The sequence below is a fragment of the Dicentrarchus labrax genome, unplaced genomic scaffold (assembly GCF_905237075.1).
Source record: "Dicentrarchus labrax unplaced genomic scaffold, dlabrax2021, whole genome shotgun sequence".
NCBI lineage: Eukaryota > Metazoa > Chordata > Actinopteri > Moronidae > Dicentrarchus > Dicentrarchus labrax.
Genome location: NW_026136722.1, coordinates 11,720,368 through 11,733,119, shown reverse-complemented (window position 1 = coordinate 11,733,119; position 12,752 = coordinate 11,720,368). Strand labels below are relative to the sequence as shown.

The window sequence follows — 12,752 nt, the reverse complement described above, 5'->3', positions numbered from 1 at the left end:
GTGACAAAAACACCAAGCAGAATGCCATTTCATGACAACTTCACTTTTTCCTCGCTACTCGAAATGGACTGCTCCACAACTACGCACACAGCTCTGCTCTATCTGACTCCGACATATCTCCCATCCATCAAATGCTCCTCGCTCTGTTGTTAGCAGTCCCCTTGAGGAACCGAGGTGCTTTTCCTCCACCTGTCACCTGTCACTCATAGACTCAAACAGCTTGTCCGTCACAGGCAGACATACACGCAGGATGAAATGTGTGAGGGAATAAACATCTCAGTGGACATTACACTTGGGATCATGATGCATTTATGTCTCACCTTGACTCCACGGGTCCCTGGGTACCCAACAGGCCCCTGAGCACCTGGTAAACCCTACAAAATACAGAACAATAGTCTTACCAAGCAGCAGCCAGAAAAAATGCATTTGTCTGACCAGATATGAATGAGCATTGCAGTCACTCACTGTGTCCTATTCTTCATTGTAAATAATCATTTTTGAGTGCATGCTACTGACTCTAATGAGCTAATGCTCTTGTGCAATAAAGATGATGGTAGGAACACAATGATTATAATGATGAGTGTGAGCATTATTGTAACCTAATGTGAGTGAGTGTACAGTTACAATAGATTGCAAGAAACAGCATGATATTGCACTTTTAATATCTTGCTGTAACACGACAGTAGACAAGCCTCAGATATGCAGTTACCCACTTGGATGCCTTTCTCTCCTGGGGGGCCCTCTCTTCCCGGGTGACCCTGAAACAGGAAAACACAAATTCGATTGACTTAGCACTGCTGCAAATACATCATCATTGTATCACGCCTTGGTGGAAATTTCCGAATGCAACCAACCAATGAAAAAGAAGAAACACCAGCGGGCACTGAGAGTAGAGTGCCATAAAAATATCATTGTGTGTCACAAAGCTTTGCAGAACAATAGAGGGAGCATTAAGTGAAACTCATTGAAATGTGTCTGACTGCAATCTAAAATGAATTCTCAGAGATGATAGAAGACTCACTCTAAGAAGATTTTGCATTCTTTTTATAAGTGTCACACTGTTTTGCATCAATTGCAGAAATGCCTCCTGTGTCCCCCTACTGGCAAACCACAGAAGATGTAGGTTGGTGAATTTGATCTTCTGGCTACTTTAGATCAACTAACTTCTGTGTATACATACACAGTTTGATCGATTGTTTGTGTAGCATTATTTGAGTTTTTATTTGGAAAATTCATGTTTTCTGGGTCTAGTCCTCTTAGGACGATTGATAAAATCATTATGCAGTGTTTATACTGGAGGTCTTTGCTTGTATGTAGTTAGATATAGATAGAAATGATAGTTAGTGAATATGTCTGTATGTGTTTACCCATTCTGTAAAAAACAAGACAAAACTAACGTGCATTTAAGTATTTGTGTGTCTGTGTGTACTTACGGGAGGCCCATCAATGCCTGGTAGTCCCAGCATGCCTTGTTTCCCCTGGGGACCCTGTATAGGACAAAGAGAGTGGTATGAATACTGGACTTGAGCTTCATACATGATAGAACACCTTAACTTACTCCAGAGACCACATTTCCCACTTTGCTGCTCCTTTACCAAACATATTGTATTTATGACTAAGTCCACTTTTTATTTCTTTTATCAGTCTAGCCTCATGATGTGCACCGGCTAAGACCGTCCCTAGTGTCTGTTATGCCTGTGTGTGTTTCTCATGTATTGATTTGCTGTCTAGCCCTGTCTTGTCTGAATGGGAGCCAGAAGTGGTTGGACCGTACTCTCCAGCTCAACCGGCCTCCCCTGGGTATGTGATGACAGAGGTCACAAGGTCATAGCTTTAATTCTGAAATTAAGTGAGAGACATGCTACCTACCTTCTCTCCTGGCACTCCAATGGGACCCTGAGGACCAGGCAAACCCTGGACCAGAACAAAGCATCAATCAGGTTAAGTGTCACAAGACTAGAAGACGGCTGGGAGTTGAGGTTTGAGTCTGTGTGTGTGTGTGTGTGTGTGTGTGTGTGTGTGTGTGTGTGTGTGTGCATAAATGGTTATGTGTGTCTCTAAGAGGCATGAACAGTATGTCTGGATGTCCTTGTGTGGGCTAGGGGTTTGGATAGAGTGTTGACATGATGGAAAATTGAAAATATGATTAAATCGTCTTTATATAACGTTAATATTGATGCTGTGGGATGAAAACCTCTCCATCTTCAAATACAACGGCCTTGTGTTCTGAATACATTTGTCCAAAAGGCCAGAGAATTTTCTAAACCTATAGAAGACCGATTAAACCTTCAACTAAATAAAAAAAACAGGAAGTTTGAGAAAATGAGAGAGCAAATGCATTTATGCAACTGTATGCCTGAAAATGTTTGTGTATATTTGAAGTATGTCTGTATGACTCGAATACATTTACAGGATGTGCAATAAGTGGATTAACTGTCACAGTGACAGGACCACTTTTTTGTGTTGGTACAGTACCTGTACTCCCGGGTTTCCCTGTTGACCTGGGGGCCCTATGTCTCCAGCTGGACCCTGACAACAAGAAACACTGGTAGTCAGACTCTGCCTCCACATGATCTTTGTCATAATGTGACCGGTTAACAGGTTCATTAGAAGTCCAAAGTAAGCCACTCCTGCTGATGTTTCTGTAGCTGGGATCACTTTCAAAAAACACAAATTCTCACTGAACATTTTTTTTTACATTAAGTATTGACATATAGTTTACGTTCATCAGTGGTAAATAATGGTGTTATGGGGAATAAATGATGTGTTTATTAAAGTAGTAGAACTGACCTGGTTGCCCTTTGACCCTTGTACTCCATCAGTTCCATGAATCCCCTGAAAAGGCAAACATAAAAGATGTCAGAAAATAATGGATTAAATGTCAAAGTTTGATAGAGAAAAGACAGACAGTTTGATAGCTTCCTTGTTTATCCTCAGTGACATATTGATGACTCCATGAACTAGGGCTCTTTTATAGAGTTGAAAGGACTGAATAGCTCTGATTCTGTAATCAAGGTGATGTTGACTTACTGGCTGGCCAGGCGGGCCAGGTGGCCCCCTTGGTCCAACAAGACCCCGAGAACCCTGGAGACAAAACACAGCAAATAGTCAGTAGCTAACCTGCATTCATGATGAGATAGAGTGAGTGTGGAATACTAAATCATAAATCAGAACTAAGGAGAGAGAGAGTGTAAAACAGGGAGACATAATATATTTTAGTGTGTGTGTGTGTGTGTGTGGGCGCATCTGGTTTTGTATGTGGTAGCCACGGAGACTGCACTAGCCTGTGTTTGTATGAGTGTGTTTGTGTGCTCTGTTTTTGTCAGCCTCCCTCTTTGTAGGCTGGCCAAGCCACCTGTTCCAAAGCCACATCTGTGATCTCCTGGGAAGTGATTGATATGGAAATATAATCATTCAGGCCAGGATTTTATCTTTTCCCTCTCCGACTCTCTCGCTTTGCTCTCTCCATCTCTCTTATCTCTTTCACCACCAACCAAATTTCTGTCTCGTGTTTGTCTCTCGCCGTCTCACTTTTCCCATCACTCCCTCTCTCTCATCAAAACAAACAAGTCCTCTCCTTTCCTGTATCTTTGTAGTTAAACACAGGTTTCCTAACATGTCTTATGGCACTCTATTTCTTCCTGCACTGGGTGATCCATTTGGAGGGACAGAACCCCGCTGAGCCCCAGCCTCACCTACTGGGAGAAAGATGGAGTGTGAATCATAACCAATCAACCAGTGTTCGCCACAGAGATGCACAGAGAAAACGACAGCTTCTTCAGCGGTGATCTTAAGATCTTTGTGGACTCTATGATCCAAAGTTACTTCGCAGGTAGTTTCTCTATGACAGATTTTGAATACACTAGCATGATATGCCGTTGCATATTTTGTGTTCAAGCTCCCAGTGACCTTTTCTTCTTAATGCTAGGCTGAACAATGTGGCAGTATTCCATTAATAAGGTTTGACCATCCTAGTTTTTTCTAGTTGTTATATATTGTAAAACATTGCGCATTGTTTCTATTGAGTTTGTACATGTACAGTATGAGCAGATTTTGTACTTTTATAAGTTCTTCTGTAAGATTATGGCTTAAACCCAGTGATGTAAAATAATTTGTTTCTGCGATTCTGTCCTCCCAAATGTTTTTGTGTTAGTGGCTCCCTGATAACCCAAAGCACAGACTTAATAAGTACATCGTCTACAGTGAGTATTTTTAATATAGAAAACCAATAGATATTAAATGGTTTGATGTAGTGATACGCTGTGATGTAGGGGTCTATGAGTGAGCATTATATCCTCCAAGAAGTGTTTACTCACAGGTTCGCCTGGTTGTCCTCTTGGCCCCACAGGTCCATCAGATCCCTAAAATAACAAAGATGGAAACAGATTTAACACATAAATCTCATGCACCTCTTTAACTCAACCTCAGGCCTGGATACATTTATATCCCCACAGACAGTCTGTGGGGATATAAATAAAGTAATAAAAAAATCTGTGAAAATAGCTCATTAAAGAAATTCACGGCCTGACAGATAAGGCTCAACTATCTTCGAGTAAAGACTAATAGACCGCTCTCTAAACTTTGCCCGCCCGCCTGCATGGATTGATACTATCTTGACAGAGCGTCTATCTTTCATATTTTCAATTTTATGTCAGGGATGCTCTGCACTGCTTTCATGTCTTTTGTGAACCTTGATAGTGGATGATCTCAGGGCAGCAGAATTTTAAAAAATGATTTGCTTATATTATTATTTAATTACAGCAAATCCTGCTTTGATCTGTGGTGCTTCAATATTTAAATGGATTGTAGAAGTGATTCATTAATAGGTTTTCCATTTAAACTTCAGTGAAAAATTAAAAAATCAAAGCGAAATGTGTTTTCTGTTGCAAGTAAATTTAGTAAAGTACTGTGCACTCACCTTTTCTCCTGGCTCTCCAACAGGCCCATGAGGACCAGGCTTTCCTCTGTCCCCCTACAAGATAAAAGCATTAGTCACAAGCCTCCAGATATTTAGGACAGTTCTGTTTATAGCAAAGTTGCATCAAGCAGATGCTTTTTAGAGTATCCTGTCATCACAGAAATCAGAACAATCATCATGATCATAATATGCAAATAAACATCTGCTATATGATGTGTAAGGTATTCATGCATGCCATGCTGGCGTGTTAGTGTCTGAATGACTAAATAAATGCAGTGGCAATGTTAAGTTACCAAATCTAACTCACTCTGTGTCCCTTGTTTCCTGGGAGACCTGGCAGGCCGTCAAAACCCCTGTCACCCTGAAGAGTAATAGAGAAGCAAGTGCATTAAACCCTGAAACACACACACATACGGTAATGTGTAAACATTAGCAGAATTGTACTGAAAGTCTCCCCTGGCAGATCCTCCCATCTGCTCCGAGTATGTGTTAGGGAGAGGGAGCTTTCAGATTAGCTGTAGGTCTGCTAAAACGCAGCTTTGACTGATAAAGACTCTGCTGTTCTGTCAGACCCGGCATCAAGGGAGGCTGATTTATTTACTAAGCTCTTCCTGCAGCTGTTAGGTATTGAGTTGCCTTATTGTCAATACATACGTATAATAGGCTGTAGGCTGCTGGATACCTAAAGCCTTACACTTGCAAGTGGAGATTTTGTTATCATACCAGGCCTTGCTGCATAAACACATGTGGTATTGTTTTGCTCATGGAAACAAGAAGCTGAATAAATGGAAACTTCTAACAACTGGCAATGTAGCATTCACACAACTATTAACCTCAACTAGTATCCAAATATATAAATAGGATGTAAATACTTATACTTGTAACTACAGCTTTGCACTACAGTGATGTCTAAAGGAGCTTACCTTGGAGCCTGTTTCACCTGGAATTCCACGACCGCCATCCATCCCCGCACGCCCCTACACACAATCCATTTAAATAGGTTTTGTTTTAACACAAGATGCAGATACAGAGGTTTACAGTGTGGACATTTTTTTAATACTCAAGATATCTCACCCTCTTTCCTGGCTTTCCATTAATTCCTGGAGAGCCTGGCAGCCCATGTGGTCCCTATATGAGAAAAGAAAATGTGACAAAAAATGAAAAGTGTGACAAGAAATAGAGTGGTATGGTGGAAGCTAGTAATGAGGGAAAAAAGAATGGCTGGTCTTACAGGAGGGCCATTGTATCCGCTGTCTCCTTTGAGCCCAGAGGGACCTGGAACACCCTATAAAATAAAAACAAGAATTAATTAAAGCATGACAGTACTGCAAGGAGCAATTCAACTCCAACACCAAACAACCAAAATACAAATGAGCAAAGAACAAATCATCTCACAAATCTGTTAATTTCTGCAACCCCGCAGTAATTTCACAACCACAGCGATTTGAACATACTGAGCATGAACAATGATGGGGTTAGGATGGGAAAGAGACAGTAGAGGTTGTGCCTGGTCAAACAGAATGTGAAGTTGAGGTAAAAGGTTACAGGAGCCCTTGAGGTATGATGCAAATTTGGTCAAGGTCAGAGGAGTGGCTTACCAGTGGGCCTGGTCGCCCTGTAAGACCCAGTGGACCTGGAGGTCCCTTCAGTGACAGCTGAAAGAAAAACAAAACAGGGTGGTTTATGAACGCTGTACAAGGTGCCTTTTGAATTATAATATGCAATGAATTGTTCTCAATACAGCATCAAATGACAATGTCACATATTATACCTATAATATGGCATGATGACACCAAAGTAAGTGTTTGTGTAAAGTGTACCTTGGTCTGTTGCAGGATGGCCTGTGCCTGCGCCTCCTGGGGAGACACCACTGGTCCCTTTTGGGAATCACCTCCATACTGGAACTGAAAAAAAGGAAATCAGTCCTCACTGCAGGATTCCCCAAATGTAAATGAAGTTCAATCACACAGCCCCCCCTTGTGGTCATGCCACTATTCCACACTGGGAAAAGGTGTGCTCTCTGTGTGTTTGTGTGTGCACAAGGGAGAAAGTGTGTTTTAAGGTCTTACTGGTAGCATCAACAGGGTTCCTGGAGGACCTGGAATTCCATCAACCCCAGCAAGACCAGGACGTCCTGGTGGACCCTGAAAGGAGAGCATGGGGAAAGGGATAAGCCTTGGCTACTGTTAGGATGATGTGTGTGTGTGTGTGTGTGTGTGTGTGTGTGTGTGTGTGTGTGTGTGTGTGTGTGTGTGTGTGGAGAGAGAGAGAGAGAGAGAGAGAGAGAGAGAGAGAGAGAGAGAGAGAGAGAGAGAGAGAGACAAGGCCTGTAACCTAATAACTGTAAAAACAAAACAACCTTTGCTCCATTTCCACAGGGCATGTCGCACAGACACACACACACACACTCTGCCTTATCTTCTGTTTACACATTGTAAATATCCATTTTAACAAGTAATTTAATGTAACATTAAGTAATAAAGATTGAGTTCATCAGATTACTGTTAAATCATTTAATAGGTATTTAAATTGGTAAAATACATTCCTACAGTAGGGATTAAAATAAATTAGATACAATATTTTTTTATGAATCAATCTCTTGTCAAATAACTGACACTTGTTTCTATGAGATATTATCTCACTGCTGAACATTTTTATTTGCTTTTAAAAATATCTATATGATTGCAATAAAATCTGTTGTCAAGGGGAGTTCTAGTAAACTACTGCAGCAGGCTTATGATTTTCTACCTGAAGCGTTAAATGTCTACAAGATGTCACTATAAGTGTTACATTAAGCCTTAAAGACCTGAGCTAATTCATACATGTCAATCACTGGTGGAGAGGCTTAAGTGTGTTAAACAGTTGCATGCTGCAGCATGAACAAAGGAAGAGTTCGTTCCCTATGGCTTTGACTCCTTCACATGTTATTCTTACAAAATCTGTGTTTCAGGAGGACCTGGAGGTTATCTCTGCTTTAAAATTATTGAACCAATTTTTTGGTTAATAAATTCTGCATTTTTCATCATAGGTTACAATTAATTTATGCCATTACAATTATAATAGGCTGTTAAAATAATCCTATATATGAATGTTCATAAATGAAGCTAAGATAGTAAGGACAAGACACAGTACATCTAATACATAAATAAGTATAATCCTTTGTTTCAGTTTTTCAGCTTCATTTCACCTTTTAAAACATAATACTGATTCATATTCATGTCTTTTTAAAGCAATGGATAAAGAGATTATTTGTAGATATATTGCTTTTGTTCATCCTTTCCTCACTTATTGATATCAGTGTCAGATCCAGTGATATCCACCATTGTCTTCAGATTTCATCTCAACAAATAAAATAGAGGTTTGTTTGTTAAGTGGGCTGAACCAGAAATGTACATAGCTGCTAAAAGTGTGTACAATGACTGAGGGTGATGTCCTTGCAAGCAATGCGGATCTGCTTGGTAATAAACTGCCATCAACATCTTTGCAAAGCAAAAATGAGAAAAACCATCAACAACTGGGAAATGACAGAGCATCTGTCAGCTTGTGTGTGTGTGTGTGTGTGTTGGAGTGTGTTCCATTGCGATGAATCATGAACTACACTTACTTGAGCGCAGACACACAAAAGAAAATCAGGTCAAACATGTGTGAGTCAACATCCATCCCTGAAGTCCACCAGGTTCAGTTCAGGACTGAACCAGGACATTATGAGCCCATGGACATGTTTCAATGTGAGGTCACAGTGAACCCACAGCTCTGTCCCACAGGTGACGGGGTCAAACTGGGGTCAAAGTAACCCAGTGGGTCAAGGTCCAGGCCTAAGCCACACTCACCAATTCACCAGGATCTCCCCTGGGACCTGGAGGGCCTGTGGGTCCAGCTGGGCCAGCGAGCCCCTGTGAAAGAACCATTTACAGCACTCAAACAAGCATTTAGGAAGACTGCAATATGGTGTCTTACATTTTTTACACATCTTACATCTTTTACATTATATTTTAATCCTCCAAATACTTGACAACACTATTATTTCTTTATCTAGTTTTGAATCAAAACCCTTTTACTTTATTGAAATGATGTACCTTTAGAGGTCACTTAGTGGTGTATTAATAGATGTTTACAAAATGTCATCAAAGATTCTTTCACAATGTACCATCTTTCATTGCAAAGTAGTGCAGGGTTGTACTATCGGGTGTTTACCCTTAAAAAACCTTGTTTCCTTTTCTAAAAACACCACAGTTGCATCCTGATGGCTTGAATCCAAAATATTTTGAATCACATCTGGACAGTTCCTGATTATGTTACATTATGCCACATCCTGTACAATTACAGAGACAAGACATTTCCATTTCCTTCTGTTTTCAGGCAGTAAATAGGATTACCTCTGGCCCTGGTAGACCTGGGGGTCCTTCCATTAATGTGCCCTAGAAACAAGCACAGATATGTACATTAGGAGAGTTTTAACTCATACCCATGCTCACAACTAAAGCTACTAGACTATTCATTGAATGCCTCTAGCAGCTCACCGGTTCAATAATGGCTTGCTCTCCCTTCTGGCCTTTCTCTGCTCTGAGGCTAGCCTGAGGAGGAGAAACAGATGAATAGATGTGGGTTGTTAAAAATCACTTTCTGACTGACCACTCACTTGATGAGTTCACTTTGAGATTTACCTCTCCATTCCACGTCTCTGCTCTTTCCCGCTCCGCAAAGTCAAAGGTGTCCTCAAATATTTCATACTCTTCATACTCTGACTCTGTATCATTCTTGAAATCTTCATATTCAAGAACCTGTTATGAAATGAAAAACTCTGTTAGTGACAGGTGTAGTGAATACCAAAATAACATCTCAGTGTTTCTGTGCTGAGGTGAAGACATTTCTTGTATTTGCATTTAACCTACCTCATATTCAGTAACATTCGGGCCCACTGTTACCGTGGAAACTGAGAGATCATCATAGAGGTCTCCATAAAGGTCATCTCCATATGCCTCCACCACTGGCTTCGTCACTGGCTTGCCCTCCTGCAGGCCAACACATGCTTAAATGAGTCATAGCAAAGACAAATCAGGGGACACTTCTCATTAGCACCCAGTGCTGCCAAGTAAAGGTACGTTTTGTAATGTACGATATGTTAGCAAAACAGGTGGTTTATGGGAAAGTGCTCATTATCCGGGATACAGGTCAACAGGTGTGCAAGTTAATTACAATGCTGGAGTGTAATTAGCTGATGGACTAGATCAGATTAATGTGGCAGCATGGCAGAGACTGTAATGGCTGCAGAAACAGCATGAAAAATTAGTTTTCTTGGTAAATTAGAAAATAATAAACATGAAGGAGACATACAGAAGCATTCCTTGTTTGTTGCTGTGGAAAGTTGAAAATATATTGGATTTTTTTTTAAATGATATACACTGTATATCATTTATATATGTATTTAAATTATGTATATTATACAGTTGTTGTGGCATAACGGCCACATAACAGCGTGTACGGTATTATTTAAACGATTTATGTATATTTGCGTACAGGAAGACATACATTGCATGTACCATGCATACCATGATTTTCAGATATGCCTTTCAGGTACTACTGCATGTTCTACAAAAATGTACACTACATGTAGTGAGATGATCAAAACGTTCTAATTTCAGATGCATTCTCCATGTTTTCTGCTAGGGATGAGAAAGAGGTGGTGATTAGGATGGTGCTGGTTAGTGGTGGTGGTGGTAAGCAGCTGGAGAGAGAAGAGGTGCTCTCTATGGTTAGGAGGTATTAGGGGAGTGATCGGTTAGAACTGCAAATGGCAGGAGGGGGTCGGGTGGAGAACAACTACAGGTAAACTTGTCTACCTCCTCAGCAACCTTTGATTCAGGCAATGCACTGGGCACCACAGTGTGGGGCTCAGTTGTAGAGTCAGATTCGTGTGTGGGCATCACAATGAAGGTCTTGCTGAAGACTTCAGTGGGGATGACAGTTTCTAGGGTGCTAATTTCTGGCAGCTTTGTAGGCTGAAAAGGTTCTTGGGACAGATACTCAGGCAGTCTTGTGGACACTCTGAGGAAGACATCCTCAAGAGCCTCTTCTTCATGTTTTTTCTTTCTGGATCCCTTCTTGCCCTTGCCTTTACCCTTGCCTTTGCCTTTAGAGCCCTTGTCCCTCTTCTTTTTGTTCTTTTTGCTTTTGCTGTCCTTTTTGAAGTGCTCCTTTGGTTCAGCAGGCTCGTCACTTTGCATCAAGGCATCAGACCCAAGTTGGGAGTTCTTTTATAAAAAGGGGAACGCAAGGTGAGGGCATAGGTGGAGGATGGAGAAAAAAACAAACACTGGTGTGAATTAAAATACAATAATGGAAATAGCCTGCAACAGTAAAGTGAAGCAATGCATACAGGTCCTGATACCCCTTTGGGTCAGATACCTACTGTGATTCCCACTGAGTTGGTAAAAACCTAAAGCAAACATTAAATGAGAAGAAACAAACAAATGTAGAGTTGTGTCCTCTTAGTCAAAGCAGAAGACTTATTTGCTTGTGAGGTCAGGGGTCATCCTGTCTGTGATCTTACAGAGGTGCTAATTCTTAGTGTGCTCTGGCAAGTGAGCAAATATGGGTTGTGTCATCCTCCAGAGTAATGCCCATTGCATGTCAGTGATATGAATAGGCTTTGCCTGAAAGTCTGTGAAAGACATCAGACATGATTTAGATCCACTTGTAAACAAGGTCACTGTGTAAGGGAGTATGATGGGAAGTAGGTCAGTGGGGTGACAGATGTTGACAAATTCTGGATTCAGAGCTCATTGCTCAGCTGTAGTTCTATTAAATCCAGCTGGATGACTATTGAAATGGCCTCACACTACCATTAATGAACCGTCTCTGGACACATTTGCGTGCAACCACACATATACTCACACGTGTCCACACATACACTCATATAGACACAATAGACACATATATAAGACATCCAAGTTCAGTTAAAACACTGAGTTCCTTCAAGCTCAGCCACACACAAACACTCAAATCTCTCTGCCTCTACTCCTTTGGCTGTTTCCTTCCTCCTTATCTCTATCTTTCACACAACCAAAGAAATATACAGTAATTTATATCCATGATTGATTGAATATTTTATGCTTGCCTTGAGGAGGGGAAGAGCTATTATATCATGTTTGAGTTATCTGCTCCTGGCTCGATGTGTGTGTGTGTGTGTGTGTGTGTGTGTGTGTGTGTGTGTGTGTGTGTGTGTGTAGCCAAAGGAACACCTGACCTTAAGAATCCTCCACTGCTGGCTGCATTTGAAAGAAGACACTTCTCTTTGACTGATGGCCTATTCTGTCTTAATCTCTCAAGTCTCTTTTTGCAAACACTCAGTACATTTGCACTGTACTCAGACCTCTTCTTGGCTGGGGCTGTTGTCTCCTTGTAAATCTTAGGGAAGTCTTAAGGACACATAGGTCTATTGATAGACATTCCTGTGCTCCTTCTACTGCTTACTTCTTGGCTGTGAAGCAAGAGCTTCTGCAAGCATGCCTATGCAGTTAATTGAGGTAACCTGAAGCTATACTCCAGCGTATCAAGTGTCAAAGAACTATACAAAGATTTGCGTGGGTTTTTCCAACAGGCATTGCCTCCTGTTGGTGGCAGTACTGACCTCCTGTAGCTCCAGGACATGGCTGTTGTAGGGCAAAGCAGAGTCACAGTCTGGTATGTAGTTGACACAGTAGTTGGCAGCAGCCTGGGGGTCCTCCACAATCAGTAGCTGCTGAATATCTCCCTGAAATAAACCAGAAAGCAAATAGAAAGACAGACAAATGTCATGTTATAAGTCCAAGCATACAGGAGAAGCAAACATAAA

General features: G+C 41.1%; 2 protein-coding genes across 3 annotated transcripts in view; one reads left to right on the top strand and one right to left on the bottom strand.

Moving 5' to 3' along the window:
• The window catches only part of soul5 (heme-binding protein soul5), a 163,310-nt gene that overhangs the window by 43,759 nt on the left and 106,799 nt on the right, over positions 1 to 12,752 (top strand). The window lies entirely within an intron of this gene.
• The window catches only part of col5a3a (collagen, type V, alpha 3a), a 47,496-nt gene that overhangs the window by 17,773 nt on the left and 16,971 nt on the right, over positions 1 to 12,752 (bottom strand). The window contains exons 5-27 of one of the 2 annotated variants that reach the window (XM_051389257.1): positions 12,549 to 12,671; positions 10,759 to 11,169; positions 9,811 to 9,930; positions 9,583 to 9,699; positions 9,439 to 9,492; positions 9,295 to 9,336; positions 8,749 to 8,811; positions 6,988 to 7,062; positions 6,739 to 6,822; positions 6,517 to 6,573; positions 6,150 to 6,203; positions 5,993 to 6,046; positions 5,842 to 5,895; positions 5,226 to 5,279; positions 4,919 to 4,972; positions 4,317 to 4,361; positions 3,031 to 3,084; positions 2,791 to 2,835; positions 2,476 to 2,529; positions 1,870 to 1,914; positions 1,434 to 1,487; positions 714 to 758; positions 321 to 374 (exon numbers count right to left, since the gene is read on the bottom strand). In XM_051389257.1, the coding sequence (XP_051245217.1) occupies positions 321 to 374; positions 714 to 758; positions 1,434 to 1,487; positions 1,870 to 1,914; positions 2,476 to 2,529; positions 2,791 to 2,835; positions 3,031 to 3,084; positions 4,317 to 4,361; positions 4,919 to 4,972; positions 5,226 to 5,279; positions 5,842 to 5,895; positions 5,993 to 6,046; positions 6,150 to 6,203; positions 6,517 to 6,573; positions 6,739 to 6,822; positions 6,988 to 7,062; positions 8,749 to 8,811; positions 9,295 to 9,336; positions 9,439 to 9,492; positions 9,583 to 9,699; positions 9,811 to 9,930; positions 10,759 to 11,169; positions 12,549 to 12,671 (1,812 nt within the window). The remainder of the gene's footprint in view (positions 1 to 320; positions 375 to 713; positions 759 to 1,433; positions 1,488 to 1,869; positions 1,915 to 2,475; positions 2,530 to 2,790; positions 2,836 to 3,030; positions 3,085 to 4,316; positions 4,362 to 4,918; positions 4,973 to 5,225; positions 5,280 to 5,841; positions 5,896 to 5,992; positions 6,047 to 6,149; positions 6,204 to 6,516; positions 6,574 to 6,738; positions 6,823 to 6,987; positions 7,063 to 8,748; positions 8,812 to 9,294; positions 9,337 to 9,438; positions 9,493 to 9,582; positions 9,700 to 9,810; positions 9,931 to 10,758; positions 11,170 to 12,548; positions 12,672 to 12,752) is intronic. The other variant, XM_051389258.1, reaches the window with a different exon arrangement.